Genomic DNA, 14573 nt, shown 5'->3' with positions numbered 1-14573 from the left:
CATTGTTTGTGGTTTTTAATCGCTTTTTTAACCTGATAATTGTGAGGAATGGTGTGATCTTCCTGCGCAAAATCCCAGGAATAAAGAGGACCTGTACATCCTTCCGGCAGGTTTCTCTTACTGGATGCATCTAAAGGAAACACACACTGACTGAATACAATTAGAAAATTTAGAAACCTCTTCATGCATCTGCAGTGAGGATAGCAGTAGGGAATCAGCAAACCTGGACTTATCAATATGATGTTATACTGAGGAATGGAGATGGACCTTTCATATGGTGTACAGTATCTCCTCCTCATTTGTTGGTGCTATAATGTTATACTGAGGAATGGAGATGGACCTTTCATATGGTGTGCAGTATCTCCTCCTCATTTGTTGGTACTATGATGTTATACTGAGGAATGGAGATGGACCTTTCATATGGTGTGCAGTATCTCCTCCTCATTTGTTGGCACTATGATGTTATACTGAGGAATGGAGATGGGCCTTTTCATATGGTGTACAGTATCTCCTCCTCATTTGTTGGTTCTATGATGTTATGTTGAGGAATGAAAATGGACCTTTCATATGGTGTACAGTATCTCCTCCTCATTTGTTGGTTCTATGATGTTATGTTGAGGAATGAAAATGGACCTTTCATATGGTGTGCAGTATCTCCTCCTCATTTGTTGGTGCTATGATGTTATACTGAGGAATGGAGATGGACCTTTCATATGGTGTACAGTATCTCCTCCTCATTTGTTGGTACTATGATGTTATACTGAGGAATGGAGATGGACCTTTCATATGGTGTGCAGTATCTCCTCCTCATTTGTTGGTGCTATGATGTTATACTGAGGAATAGAGATGGACCTTTCCTATGGTGTACAGTATCTCCTCCTCATTTGTTGGTACTATGATGTTATACTGAGGAATGGAGATGGACCTTTCATATGGTGTGCAGTATCTCCTCCTCATTTGTTGGTGCTATGATGTTATACTGAGGAATGGAGATGGGCCTTTTCATATGGTGTACAGTATCTCCTCCTCATTTGTTGGTTCTATGATGTTATGTTGAGGAATGGAGATGGGCCTTTCATATGGTGTACAGTATCTCCTCATTTGTTTGTACAATGGGCATTCATGGACCTTGCTTGCCCATACTCAGTCCAGAATCACTCAATTATGGCCAGGAGCCCGGCCAGAAGATGAAGAAGGAACCTATGCTGAAAAGGGGGAATCTATGAGAATCCAGGACAAATCTGGAATATCCACAGGCTTTCAACTACTTAGGAAAGTGTCTAATTTTTGTTTGTTTTTATCTTTTACTGACTTCTAACTATTAAAATAATGGATTTATACCTGATGTTCCTGTGCTACAGTTTGGTACTAATACAGCTAATGTGACAAAGGGAGTGATTCTCGAAAGCTAATCCTATAACGGCTTTTGTTAGTGCAAATAAACTGATTATCACAAATAACACTCAACATATTTCGATGCTATCAGTGCACCTATAGTCATCTTACTCTTGGAGACCCCCTTAAAACTAAGAAGTAAAATAAGACTACTTCAGTATCAGTTTATTTCCTCACCTGAAATTGGCATTCCTACTTCACTGGTCACCATCATGTCCCCCTCCTCCATACACTGCCGGCCACCCGTCACTTCTGTCTCCTCTTCTATGTCTTCTTCCTTTTCTTCTTTAACTTCAGGCTTCATGTAAATCAGTTTCTCAGCCTAAACCAGAAGGTTACACAAGAAAACATATTTAATACATTAGAATTCATGAAAATACAGTTTGGAGTCACTGTTGAGTATAGAAGACTCACAATTCCATCTACCTTTTTTTGTTGGTGGATGATATGATCATTCAGTGGACAATCCTGGGAATAAAGAGGACCTGTATTTCCTTCTGGTGGGATTCTGTAACTGGATTCATCTGTAGGAAACACACACACTGACTGAATACATTGGTTTTATGTGTTGATCAGATGATGGGGATCTAGGTGGACTCTCCATACTGCTCTCTCCTTTACAAGAAATGGAATTCTCCTCTTACCCAGTGATGTGAGGAGCGGTTGAATCTCTATCATGGTGTCCTTATACAACTCCTTGTGTCCTAAGTATTGCCACTCCTGCATAGAGAATTAGACAGAGACATCCTGACACCTTATAGGAAGCTGACACACACAGCGATACAGTTATCATACAAGCACATCCCTTGCTGTTACTGGATAATGTCCCATAAATTCCCAGCACTGCTCACCTCTCCTGTCAGCAGCTTCATCATCTTGTTGAAGACTTCTACGATTTTCTTCACATTGTTTCTCTCAGATATCAGGGAGTGAGGTGGCCGCTCTGTGATGGGGGATGGTCCATGGCGATGGCTGCTGGGTGTCAGTAGTTCACCAGATGTCCCCTTCACTATTTTATAATTCTGTACAAACATATACAATAACCGTCACTGTGTACATTCCCAGAATCCTCTTCACCACTCCAGTGAGCCCTGATGTCATAAAACCTTTCCAGAATCCTCCTCACCTCTCCGGTCACCAGCTGTATGATCTCAAGGATGAGCTCTAATATCCTCTCAGTCATGTGACTCCAGTCCTCCATCCTCAGTGATGTGGTCATGTGATTTACTGGAAAGGCCTTTCCCTGTAGAGGGATGATAAAGAATAGGTGGACAAATCATAGATCAGGAAGTCACACACATTCCTTCCCTGACTTGGAGATACAGTGAAGCCCCAGGTCATTATTCTGGTGAAAATTCTGTAGGAACCACTTATGACATTTTCATCTATCAAGTTTTATACCCATTTTCTGTGCTTCAGTGACTTTGTCTCAGACAATGTGCAGCACTGCTGATGTTATTACTTCCCTCCGAAGAAGCGGATGCCGTTCCATAAAACACCTATCAGGATTTGTGATTTTTCTCTGAAACAATTGCCAGTTTTGTATGTAGATTTATACCATGGAAATATATATTTAGTCCTCTATGAGGCTACTTTGTTACATTAATAGGAAGCTAGATATTGGTTTTTCAAGTGCCATGGGGGAACAGAAGGTGACATAATGGTCCCAGAGCCAGGGACTCACTAATTGGTAATAAGGCATTATCTCTGTGCCTGGTCACTGCAGAGACATGGCTCTCACCACCTATCACCCTGTACTGGCCGCACATAGCAGAAGCAGTCTATCACCAGTCACACAGACTAGAGGCATTCCAACAAGTCTTCTGTCCAGTATCACGTGACCGGCCAGCTCATGCATCTACAATGGAAACTGGAGGAAGGACACCTTCCCCCTTGACTGCTGGATGCCACCCTGTGCTGATATCTGACAACAGGACTGAGAGGAAAAGTGCAATGGCTAAAAGGGGCACTGACTGCAGGGGAGAGAAAAGCAGTGTATACTATTATCTGTGTGTGACTGTGGTGAGGACATTAGAGTGTAAGCTTCTGCACAGAGATGATGGGAAGGGATCAGTGTGATCTCTGTAGTGCGCTGTGGAATATATCAGAGACATAAGAATGTATAATAATAATAATAATAATAGTGTGTGATTATGGTGAGGACATTACAGTGTAAGCTTCTCTGGGGCAGAGACTGATGGGAAGGGATCAGCCATCTCTGTGCAGCACTATGGAATATGTCAGAGCTATACAAATGTATAGTAATAGTATGTGACAGTGATGACGGCATTTCAGTGTAAGCTTCTGGGGTGCAGAAAATGATGGGAATGGATCAGTGATCACTTTACAGTGTTGTGGAAAATACCAGAGCTATAGAAATGTATAATACTAATAGTGTGTGACTGTGGTGAGGACATTAAAGTGTAAGCTCCTCTGGTGCAGAGACTGATAGGAAGGGATCAGTGATCTCTGTACAACACTATGGAATATGTGAGAGCTATCAAAATGTATAATAGTGATAGTATGAGTGTGGTGAGGACATTAGCGTGTAAGCCCCCGTGGTGCAGAAATGATGGGGTTGGATCAGTGGTCTTTGTAAGCACTGTGGAATATGTCAAAACTATATAAAAGTATAATAATAATAATAATAATAATAATAGCCTGTGACTGTGTTAAGGACATTAGAGTGAAAGCTCCCCTAGACCCTGTTCTATCCAACTCCTTCCATCCACACTTCCCTGTCCTGGCCCCAGTCTGCACCTCTCTGTTTAAGGCTGCTTTCACATTGGGATGTTACAGGCGCACGTTCGAGCAGCCTGTAACGCAGCCCAACTCACAGTAATGAAAAATCAATGGGCTGCTCACAGTGCCCATGTTGCATTACAGTGTAACGCTGAACGTTATTTGAAAGTGCAGCATGCTGTGCGTTCTACTGACTGTTTGCACATGCTCAGTATTGTGTGTTTTTTTTTTTTTTATTTTGAGCAGGAGAGGAGGGGAGAGTCCGCTATTGTTAGCCACATGGCTAATTAATATTCACTGCACTGCAGTGTAGTGATGGGAAGTTCGGCTCGATTCATTTAATCGATTCATTGAAAAGAGCCGGACTTCTTATCGCTACTGTTCAGAATCGATTCATTGAAAAGAGCCGGACTTCCTATCGCTACTGTTCAGAATCGATTCATTGAAAAGAGCCGGACTTCCCATCACTACTGCAGTGTTTACTTTCTGGAGCGGGCGCTGATTGGCTGGCGGGACCACGTGATGCGGAGTGTTTCGATCACGTGGTCCCCGCAGAGTATCAGACAAAATAGGCTCACCAACAGCCGCACAACGCGGCTCACTCTGGCGTCCCCTAAAACGCAATGTCTTGGTGTGAAAGAGGCCTAACTCTCCCTCTCCTCTGGCACCTTCCCCTCTAACTTCAAACAGGCCACTGTACTTACCCTACTAAAAAAAAAAATCCCTCACTAGACCCCTCACTCCCATCCAGCTACCACCCTATCTCCCTCCTCCCTTTTGAATCTAAACTCTAGTCCACCAACGCATGACTCATAGGTAATGGGTAAGTGCTCTCCCACTGCCCATCAGGCTTGCCCCCTCCTTCAAAAAAAGCACTCAAAACTCACCCCTTCTAGGAGGCCTACCCCACATTGACATTACCCTAACACTCTCTGCCCAGAACCCCTCGATGCAGCCCCCCTCCTTTTGTGTAACCACCCCCTCCCTCTAGATTGTAAGCCTTTGGCAGGGCCCTCTTCCCCTGTGTATCATACTTGATTGTACACTCTACCCAGAATATGTGAACTTGTATTCTTTGGAATAAGGAAAAACGTCATACACACACACACACACACACACACACACAGCACTTTTGTTGCTCTAACTCCACTTATTACACCAGGATTAAAGATGGACAGTTGCTTAAGCCAATGGAAAAACAGGTTTAACAGGAAGACCTTAGCTGCACTTCCTGTGGAGGTGTACGCTAAGACAGTGCTGTGTGCAAAGAAGTAACCATGTGTAGAAATAACAATGTTACCTTCCCCCATCATGCTCTCATTGACTGTGGAAACTGATTCTGTGCCTTAGATCGTCCATCAAGGTTGATCAGGCCCCTCTGAAAGATCCATTAGTGACATAAATTGGCATATGGGCACCAACATCACTCATGGATAGCGATGCAAGCACCCAGTCTGCTCATATCCCACAGGGCAGAGAACCGCCTTCACAGAGAACGAGACCCCCGTTGTGGCTACATATAGTACCCAGGTACAGAGCAGACTCAACCAGAGTCTTAGAGACTGTGATTTAGTTAGCCTATACCACAGGGCAACATATGAAAAATACAGCCTACTTAGCATTCCTAATCTATACATGAATCACTCCTTTGCTAAAGCTATGCTTGATTTATATTTTCCACGACACTTATTACCTGTTTTGTCGTATCTATTGCCTATTACCTGTATTGTGCTGTCGGTCACCCCTGTTATCATTGTCTGTAATCCTTTACAATGTATTGTATGTTGGCGCTATATAAATCCAATAGAAAATAATAATAATATATAAATGTATAATAACAGTGTGTAACTGTGGTAAGGACATTAGAGTGTAAGTTCCTGTGGTGCAGAGATGATTGAAATAGATCAGTAATTTCTGTACAGTGCTGTGGAATATATGAGAGATACATAAATATATAATATCAGTGTGAGTATAATGAGGACATTAGAGTGTAAGCTCCTGTGGTGCAGAGACTGATGGGAAGGGAACCGTGATCTCTGTACAGCACTGTGGAAAATATCAGTTATATAAATATATAATAACAATAGTGTGAGTGTAGTGAGGACATTAGAGTGTTAGCTCATGTGGTGCAGAGATGATGGGAATGCATCAGTGGTTTCTGTACAGTAATGTGGAATATGTCAAAACTATATAAAGTTGCAATGTGAGGAGGAGGCACACCTTCTTGGTAAGTTGTTCGACGTGCCACGGCACTCCGGTGACCAGCCGGATGATTTGTAGTGAAGCAGAGAAGCCGGCACCATCTATGTAATATATGCTCTTTTTATTCAAATATCATAGTTACAGACTGTCACACGAAGTGCAACGTTTCGGGGGCATACCCCTTTCTCAAGTTTAAAATAAAATACATATATCCAGGCACTTCGCCTCTAGTTAGGACATTAAATAAGTTAAGGAAAGGGAGGTGCTGAAGGGGGTGTGGCTAGAAAACAGCAAAAATCCATTAACCCTTTGCACTCTCACATGCAAATGTTCAAACAAATGCATTCACAGATTCACTCATCCAGGCACAACTGTTATCCCTACAGCTAAGTTAAAAGCCAGGGTTTTAGTTCACAGAAGAATGCATTCTTATGCTTAGTCACCTATACTGCGCAGAAGTACCCAGGTAAACATAGGTGTCCTAACTCTGGCCCTGTAACATGCATAGTGCAGACATGCAAACACATTCATTGCATCAAACCTATCAATGGATTAGGAGCACACATCCTGACGTCCTCTCCTGGGACAGATAGTGCATCTTACCAATCGACATGTCCTAACTAGATGCGATGTGCCTGGATATATGTATTTTGTTCTTGTTACTGACCCCTGTGGCTAGGGTCTAATTCGGTGCACTCCCTCCTCCCCTGTATGTGTTTGTCAGCATGCACACAGCTTGTGCTGGTGTATGTGCATGGTGCACATGGATACATTACGTTAGCTCCCTTGTGCGATTGGTAAGATGCACTATCTGTCCCAGGAGAGGACGTCAGGATGTGTGCTCCTAATCCATTGATAGGTTTGATGCAATGAATGTGTTTGCATGTCTGCACTATGCATGTTACAGGGCCAGAGTTAGGACACCTATGTTTACCTGGGTACTTCTGCGCAGTATAGGTGACTAAGCATAAGAATGCATTCTTCTGTGAACTAAAACTCTGGCTTTTAACTTAGCTGTAGGGATAACAGTTGTGCCTGGATGAGTGAATCTGTGAATGCATTTGTTTGAACATTTGCATGTGAGAGTGCGAAGGGTTAATAGATTTTTGCCTTTCTCAAGTTTGTGACAGTCTGAAGAGAACAAGCAGCTTTACACATTTATATATACTTCCACCACAACAATAGCCAATCATCTAATAGAAACATAGCTGACCAATCACAGGTCCTGAGCCAACAAGCAGACCTGATGGGGAACTGAATGTGAATGCTTATGGCCAATAGGGGAACAGTACAGACTCACCCCTGTGTATACCGCCATTCCTCCCATCCAGGCACCGGAGCACGGACGGATTATTCTTTATTTTCTTTCTTTATTATTTATTTATTTCTGATGTCTATGAATGTATTATTATTGTACCCACAGTAGTATTTACACTAAATTATGTTGTTTCTGCCTCCTGGTACTAGCCCCTGCTTTCTTGCGTTTATCAGCCTGATCCCCGCAATGTGTCCTGCTGCGTGGCGTCTGGTTGCCATGGTAGCGCGGAGGGGGCGGCTTCAGCGGGGGGACGTGGGGTCAATGGGATGGTGTGCGCATGTTGTACGTGCGTCATGCCGTTCCCTGCATTCCACGGCCTCCCCGCCTTATGGCCAATCGGCGTGCTGCTTGGCCACGTGACGCCATCCCCTTACCGCGCTCCAATTTAGTGGCTTCGCCTGTCCTTGTGGGCTTGGCCATGCCGCAGATGGTGATCGGCGTCCGTGCTCCGGTGCCTGGATGGGAGGAATGGGGGTATACACAGGGGTGAGTCTGTACTGTTCCCCTATTGGCCATAAGCATTCACATTCAGTTCCCCATCAGGTCCGCTTGTTGGCTCAGGACCTGTGATTGGTCAGCTATGTTTCTAGTAGATGATTGGCTATTGTTGTGGTGGAAGTATATATAAATGTGAAAAGCTGCTTGTTCTCTTTAGACTGTCACAAGCTTGAGAAAGGGGTATGCCCCCGAAACGTTGCACTTCGTGTGACAGTCTGGAACTATGATATTTGAATAAAAAGAGCATATATTACATAGATGGTGCCGGTGTGGTGAAATTTTTTGCAACTTTATCAGATTTTGCAACCGGTTGCACTTATTTATAGGTATAGCTATCAGAAAGTGCAACCTAACCATTGACTTTAAAGGGGAACTGAAGAGAGAGGTATATGGAGGCTGTCATGTTTATTTCCTTTTAATCAATACCAGTTGCCTGGCAGCCCTGCTGATCTATTTCTCTGCAGTAGTATCTGATTAAAACCAGAAACAAGCATGCAGCTAGTCTTGTCAGATCAGACTTATAAGTCTGAACCACTGAAACACCTGATCTGCTGCATGCTTGTTCAGGGGCTATGGCTAATAGTATTAGAGGCAGAGGATCAGCAGGGCTGCCAGGCAACTGGTATTGTCTAAAAGGAAATAAACATGACAGCCTCCATATACCTCTATCTTCAGTTCCCCTTTAACCTATCTGTAAATGCAACCCAACCAAACCCTATTCTCAAACAGAACCCTCCCCTCTTGCTCAACTAATAACCCCCCTGGAGGGAACAATTCCCCCCTCTTGCTCAACCAATAACCCCCCCCCCCCCCCCCCAGGGAACAATCCCCCCTCTTGCTCAACTAATAACCCCCTGGAGGGAACAATCCCCCTTGTAGCTCAATGGGGTCTGTGGTTGCAAAAAATGGTACTTTTCCGTTAGCCGGGCGCATCCACTAGGTGGCGTTAATTACTATTCCCCCTCCAGGCCGCCATGGATAGTAGGGAAAGATGTAATTCTGGTGGAGTTTTATCGCCACCTAGTGGATGCGCCCGGCTAACGGAAAAGTACCCAAAAAATTACTGACCAAGATGGCGCTGGGAGGCTGCCTCGGCACACAGGGCTCTCCTGTATTTCTTCTTTCTTCATTTTTTCTTCGTTTTTCTCTGTCTTTTTTTTTATATTATACCTTTTGTTGTAGCTTTAGTTGTAGTGTAGCTTTTTGTAGTCAGTAGCAGCCCAGTGGCTCCCTGAATACGTGGACACAGCGGACGGGCTGTGTCCCCTCTCACTTGGGGCTGAGCACCCCTCCTCTGCCAGCCGTTCCACTGTGGTGACGCACGGAGGCGACCACCGCATCCCCCCGAGAGATTCGGCTGGAGGCACCCCCGCATCCCCCTGAGAGAGTCGCCGGAGCTGCGGCTGCCTGCATCCTCCACGGTGACCAGCATGATGGACGCAGATGCGGAGCGGACCGCGTGGTAGGCCGAACGGGAGCCTTCACCGACGGCCGCCACCGCTGCTCAGAGGATCGCTGCAGCGCTACTCCCCAGTGACCGCATAGTGACGCGCAGGTACCGGCACTGCACAGCAGAAGCCCCCTGCCCGGAGAGAGCACGCAGACCGTAGAGGCCCCCCGGGCAGCACACAGGCCTGACCGAGTCAACCCAGCTGCCATCACAAGCCACGTGGCCGCCTCTACCACAGCGCAGGCCCCAGACATCTGCATCAGAACCCCGCACAGCTGCTCCGGCCCCACTGAACCGGCTCCTATTCACTTCAGCCCACAAAGGCAAGGGGCCACCGCTGAGGACCCAGCTGCGGCAGCTTCCATCGCAAAACACTCTGCTGGACGATCCTTGCTGATGTCTCCAGCCCAGCCGAACGGTCCACACAGCTGGTTTCCACTCTGGACCTGGTAAGAATGTGCACTTCTGCTAAACTGCCTTGCCACTGCCACAGACTGGATTAACATTCCACTGATACCGGAAGGGACTGTTCTGCTCTGTATTGCAGTATGCACTGATGTTGGACTGTTCTGCAACGCTGCTGCTGGTGGGTGCTGATTTATGGACCGTTATGGACTTATGTTCTGCAGTGTGTCATTAGTAAGTAGTAATGACTTATGGACTGTTTTGCACTGCTATGGACTGTTTTGCACTGCTATGGACTGTTTTGCACTGCTATGGACTGTTTTGCACTGCTATGGACTGTTTTGCACTGCTTATGGACTGTTCTGCACTGCTTATGGACTGTTCTGCACTGCTTATGGACTGTTTTGCACTGCAACTGCGCTAACTATGGACTGCTATGCACTGGTTCACCGCACTGTTGCTGCTGCTATGCACTGACTGGCTGTTCCGCTCTGTTTCTGTGATCACTGCTGTTGCATTGGCGCGTAAGCTCAGCCCTGCGCTGCGGCCATGTCTCCCATAACACCCCTATCTGCACGTACCACCTACACCAGGTCACAGCTACTCAGGTGGGAACATGTCACTGCCCTGTACCCAGAGGACAGGCTCCTGGCTGTTTCCGTTTGGAGCCATGTGACGGAGCTGATGGCCTTTACGACAGAGCCATACGCACGTAAGCGCCGGAGGGGCTGCCGGGCGGGGGCCTGAGCGAGGTTGCAGAGGAAAGGCATGAGGTCAGCTATACCAGCAGTCCTCCTGGCGAACGTCCGCTCCCTCCCTAACAAGCTAGAGGAACTGCGGCTCATGGGGGAAAAGAGGGATCTCGGCAGCAACACCCCAGTCTTCTGTTTCACAGAGACGTGGCTCCATGACAACATCCCGGACTGTGCCCTTCACCTCCCAGGCTACAACCTCATCCGAGCAGATCGCGACAGCACCCTATCTGGGAAAAAGAAGGGGGGCGGCATCTGCTTCTACATCAGCCCCACTTGGTGCTCCAACACCTCTGTCCTGGCCAGAATATGCTCACCAGAGCTTGAACTCCTACTGATTAACTGCAGGCCCTTTTACTCTCCCAGAGAGTTCTCATCCTACGTCTTCGTCGGTGTGTACATCCCACCCGATGCCGATGCCAAAACCGCCCTGCGCAATCTCAGTGACACTGTCATGCAATGGGAGTCAACTCTGCCAGACTCATTGTTCATCATCCTAGGGGATTTTAACAGGGCCAACCTCCGCCAGGAGCTTCCACGCTTCTATCAGCACATCACATGCCCCACTAGGAACGCGAACACCCTTGACCGCTACACGGTCTTGAGGGACGCCTACAAAGCCACCTCATGGGCAGCACTGGGCGCATCCGACCACTGCCTCATCCACCTGATTCCCACCTACAGGAGGCGCCTTGAAACTGCAAAACCAGTCCTTAGATCAAGCAAAGTGTGGTCAAGCGAGGCCAAGCTTCAACTCCAGGCCTGCTTTGACTGCACAGACTGGAAGGCCCTGGAAGCACCAAACCTGGATGAGTGGGCAGACAACGTGAGCTCGTACATCAGGTTCTGCGAGGACTCCTGCATACCAACAAAAACTCACAAACTCTATCCAAACGACAAGCCATGGTTCACCAAGAAACTTCGGCAACTGCGCAGAAGCAAGGAAGCCGCACACAAGTCCGGGAACCGGGAGGAATACAAGAGGGCAAGAAACTTGCTTGACAGGGAATTGAAAAATGCAAAGAAAGGATACGCAGACAAGCTGAAGGAGGACCTCTCCTCAAATGACTCACAAGCCGTTTGGCGAGGGCTTAAAGCTGCAACCAATTACAAGCCCCCCCCCAAAGCGCACCTCCCAGCACTGAGCTGGTCGGAAAACCTCAGCGACTTCTACTGCAGGTTCGAGGAGAATGAGGCTCCTGCGAGGCTACAGGCTCCCATCACTTCACCCCATACCGCCATACCACCTGGCCATAACTTGCCTCCCCCGGCCGTAAGCGAGGCGGACGTGGCGTGCCACCTGTCCAGGCTAAAGGCCAGGAAAGCCTCGGGCCCTGACGGAGTGTCGCCAGCCTGCCTGAAAACATGCGCACAGCAGCTTGCTCCTATCCTCTCCTCCGTCTTCAACAAGTCCCTACAGTGTGGCAGAGTACCGGCATGCTTCAAGAGGTCCACCATCATCCCTGTACTCAAAAAGCAGGGCGCGTCCGACCTCAATAATTTCAGGCCTGTCGCCCTCACATCGGTCATAATGAAAACTTTTGAAAAGGTGGTCCTGCCCCTCCTTAAACACAAAACAGAAACCCAACTAGACCCGTACCAATTTGCATACAGGGCAAATAGGTCGACCGACGACGCCATTAACATCTGTCTGGAGCTTGCCTACAATCACCTCGACAAACCAAATTCATATGCCAGGGTCCTCCTCCTCGACTTCAGCTCAGCATTTAACACCATTAGCCCCCATATACTACGTGAGAATCTGGCTGAGCTCGGGGTCCACCCCACACTCCAACTGTGGATCAATGACTTCCTTACAAACAGATCCCAGGTGGTAAAGCTGGGCTCCACCTCCTCGCAACCAAAGACCACCAACACAGGGGCTCCACAAGGCTGCGTCTTGTCACCATTCCTGTTCTCCCTGTACACGAACAATTGCAGATCCTCAGCAAGCTCTGTCAAGGTAATCAAATTTGCAGACGACACCACCATAGTCGGCCTGATCTCCAACAATGACGAGCAGGCTTACCGCCATCAAGTGGAAAGGATTTGCCACTGGTGCAAGGAGAACAAGCTGGTCCTCAACAACGCAAAAACCATTGAGATTATCATTGACTTTCGGAAACATGCCCCCTCGCCACCTCCACTGCACATTGGAGGAATGGTGGTGGAGAGTGTGCCCTGTGCCCGCCTCCTGGGCACCACCATCTCCAACACCCTGAAGTGGAAGGCTAACACGGTCTCCACCCAGAGGAAAGCCCAGCAGAGGCTTTACTTCCTCCGCCAACTGAAGAAGTTCGGCATGTCACAAAAACTCCTGACGAACTTCTATACCGCAACCATCGAATCCGTCCTCTGTTCTTCCATCCTTGTATGGTATGCTGGCTCCTCCGAAGGCGACAGACGCAAACTACAGAGGGTCATCAGGTCAGCGGAAAGAATCATCGGGAACACACTCCCTGCCCTGGACTCCCTCTACAACGCCAGACTACGCTCCAGAGCACTGAAGATTGCCAAGGATCCCTCCCACCCCGGCCACCAGTTTTTCAATCAGCTCCCCGTGGGGCGGAGGTATCTAAGGTACCGGTCCATCTCCACAAAGACCACGAGACACAAAAACAGCTTCTTCCCCTCAGCTGTAATTTCGCTGAACTCTATATGCTCTGCCCTTTCTCTCCCCCCGTAGACTGCCCCCCCCCCATGACTTTCTGCATATAAACCACCACATGGCTGATGTGTTTGGAAAGGTATCACGTATATGTTTGGAACCAGATGTGTTTGTAAAGTATTGATGTAAAATATTGTTCTTGTGATGTTCTATGCTCTATTGTCTCATATGTTTCTATGTACATGCCCTGTATTCTTGTGCCAAGCCCAATTCCGGGCACGACCCAGTCGTGCTTGGCGAAATAAATGTGATTCTGATTCTGATAATTACAGGCGTGTTAACAGAGAGGAGCCACGCCTACACAGTCATACACTGTCCTCTATGACAAGTTGCAAAATATGATGGGTAGCAAAATGTTTCACTACACCGGCTTCTCTGCTTCACTTCAAAACTATATAAAAGTATATTAAAAATAATAATAACAACAATAATAATAATAATAGCTTGTGACTGTAGTGAGGACATTAGAATGTAAACTCATGTAGTGCAGAGATGATGGAAAGGGATCAGTGATCTCTGTACAGTGCTGTGGAATATGTCAGAGCTATATTAGAGTGTAAGCTTCTCTGGTGCAGAGATGATGGGAAGGGATCAGTGATCTCTGTACAGTGTACATGTAGCAGCAGCTGATGATGATGGGAGGAGACACAGGGGTGTTATGTGTTACAGGGTATATACATCCTTCCTGTACTATGAGATCTGTATATAAAACATATAAAATAAAGTTTTGTGTCATTACCTCCTCTGCTGCCAGTACCAGCAATGTCTCCTCTGAACTTCCTCCAGTCTCCTCTATAACTTCCTGTCTGTGGCTCCTCCCCTTCCTGCTCCAGCATGCCTATAGTAGAGATGGGAAGTCCGGTGTAATGTCAGATAGTGCAGCCCGGAAGCAGCCTTCCTTACTGAGTATCACGCATGCTCAGTGGGAAGTTAGACATTATTTTACTGAAATATCTCCCTTCCGCATCACGTACACTCCCGAAATTTTCAGGGGAGGGAGGGGACCCCCAGATCTAGCTCTGTGTCGAATTGCAGCCCCCAAGCCCCGCTAGTTCCCGAGATAGGTTTGCTGCAATCAGTCTCGGGAACCAGCGAGGCTCGGGGGCTGCAATTCGGCACAGAGCTAGATCTGGGGGTCCCCTC

The 14573-nt window shown here is 47.1% G+C and overlaps 1 protein-coding gene across 1 annotated transcript in view; it reads right to left on the bottom strand.

Moving 5' to 3' along the window:
• Positions 1–14245, bottom strand: part of LOC137535019 (uncharacterized) — a 40959-nt gene extending 26714 nt beyond the window's left edge. Inside the window, exons 1-7 of the mRNA XM_068256780.1 lie at positions 14170–14245; positions 2522–2638; positions 2247–2417; positions 2040–2115; positions 1810–1919; positions 1573–1717; positions 33–130 (exon numbers count right to left, since the gene is read on the bottom strand). Of these exons, the coding sequence (XP_068112881.1) occupies positions 33–130; positions 1573–1717; positions 1810–1919; positions 2040–2115; positions 2247–2417; positions 2522–2614 (693 nt within the window). The 5' untranslated portion in view covers positions 2615–2638; positions 14170–14245. The remainder of the gene's footprint in view (positions 1–32; positions 131–1572; positions 1718–1809; positions 1920–2039; positions 2116–2246; positions 2418–2521; positions 2639–14169) is intronic.
• Between the last annotated feature and the right edge of the window lie 328 nt (positions 14246–14573).

The sequence above is a fragment of the Hyperolius riggenbachi genome, chromosome 10 (genome assembly GCF_040937935.1).
Source record: "Hyperolius riggenbachi isolate aHypRig1 chromosome 10, aHypRig1.pri, whole genome shotgun sequence".
In the NCBI taxonomy this organism is placed as follows: Eukaryota; Metazoa; Chordata; class Amphibia; order Anura; family Hyperoliidae; genus Hyperolius; species Hyperolius riggenbachi.
The sequence above is the reverse complement of the archived record's forward strand: the minus strand, read 5'-3'. Positions and strand labels throughout refer to the sequence as shown.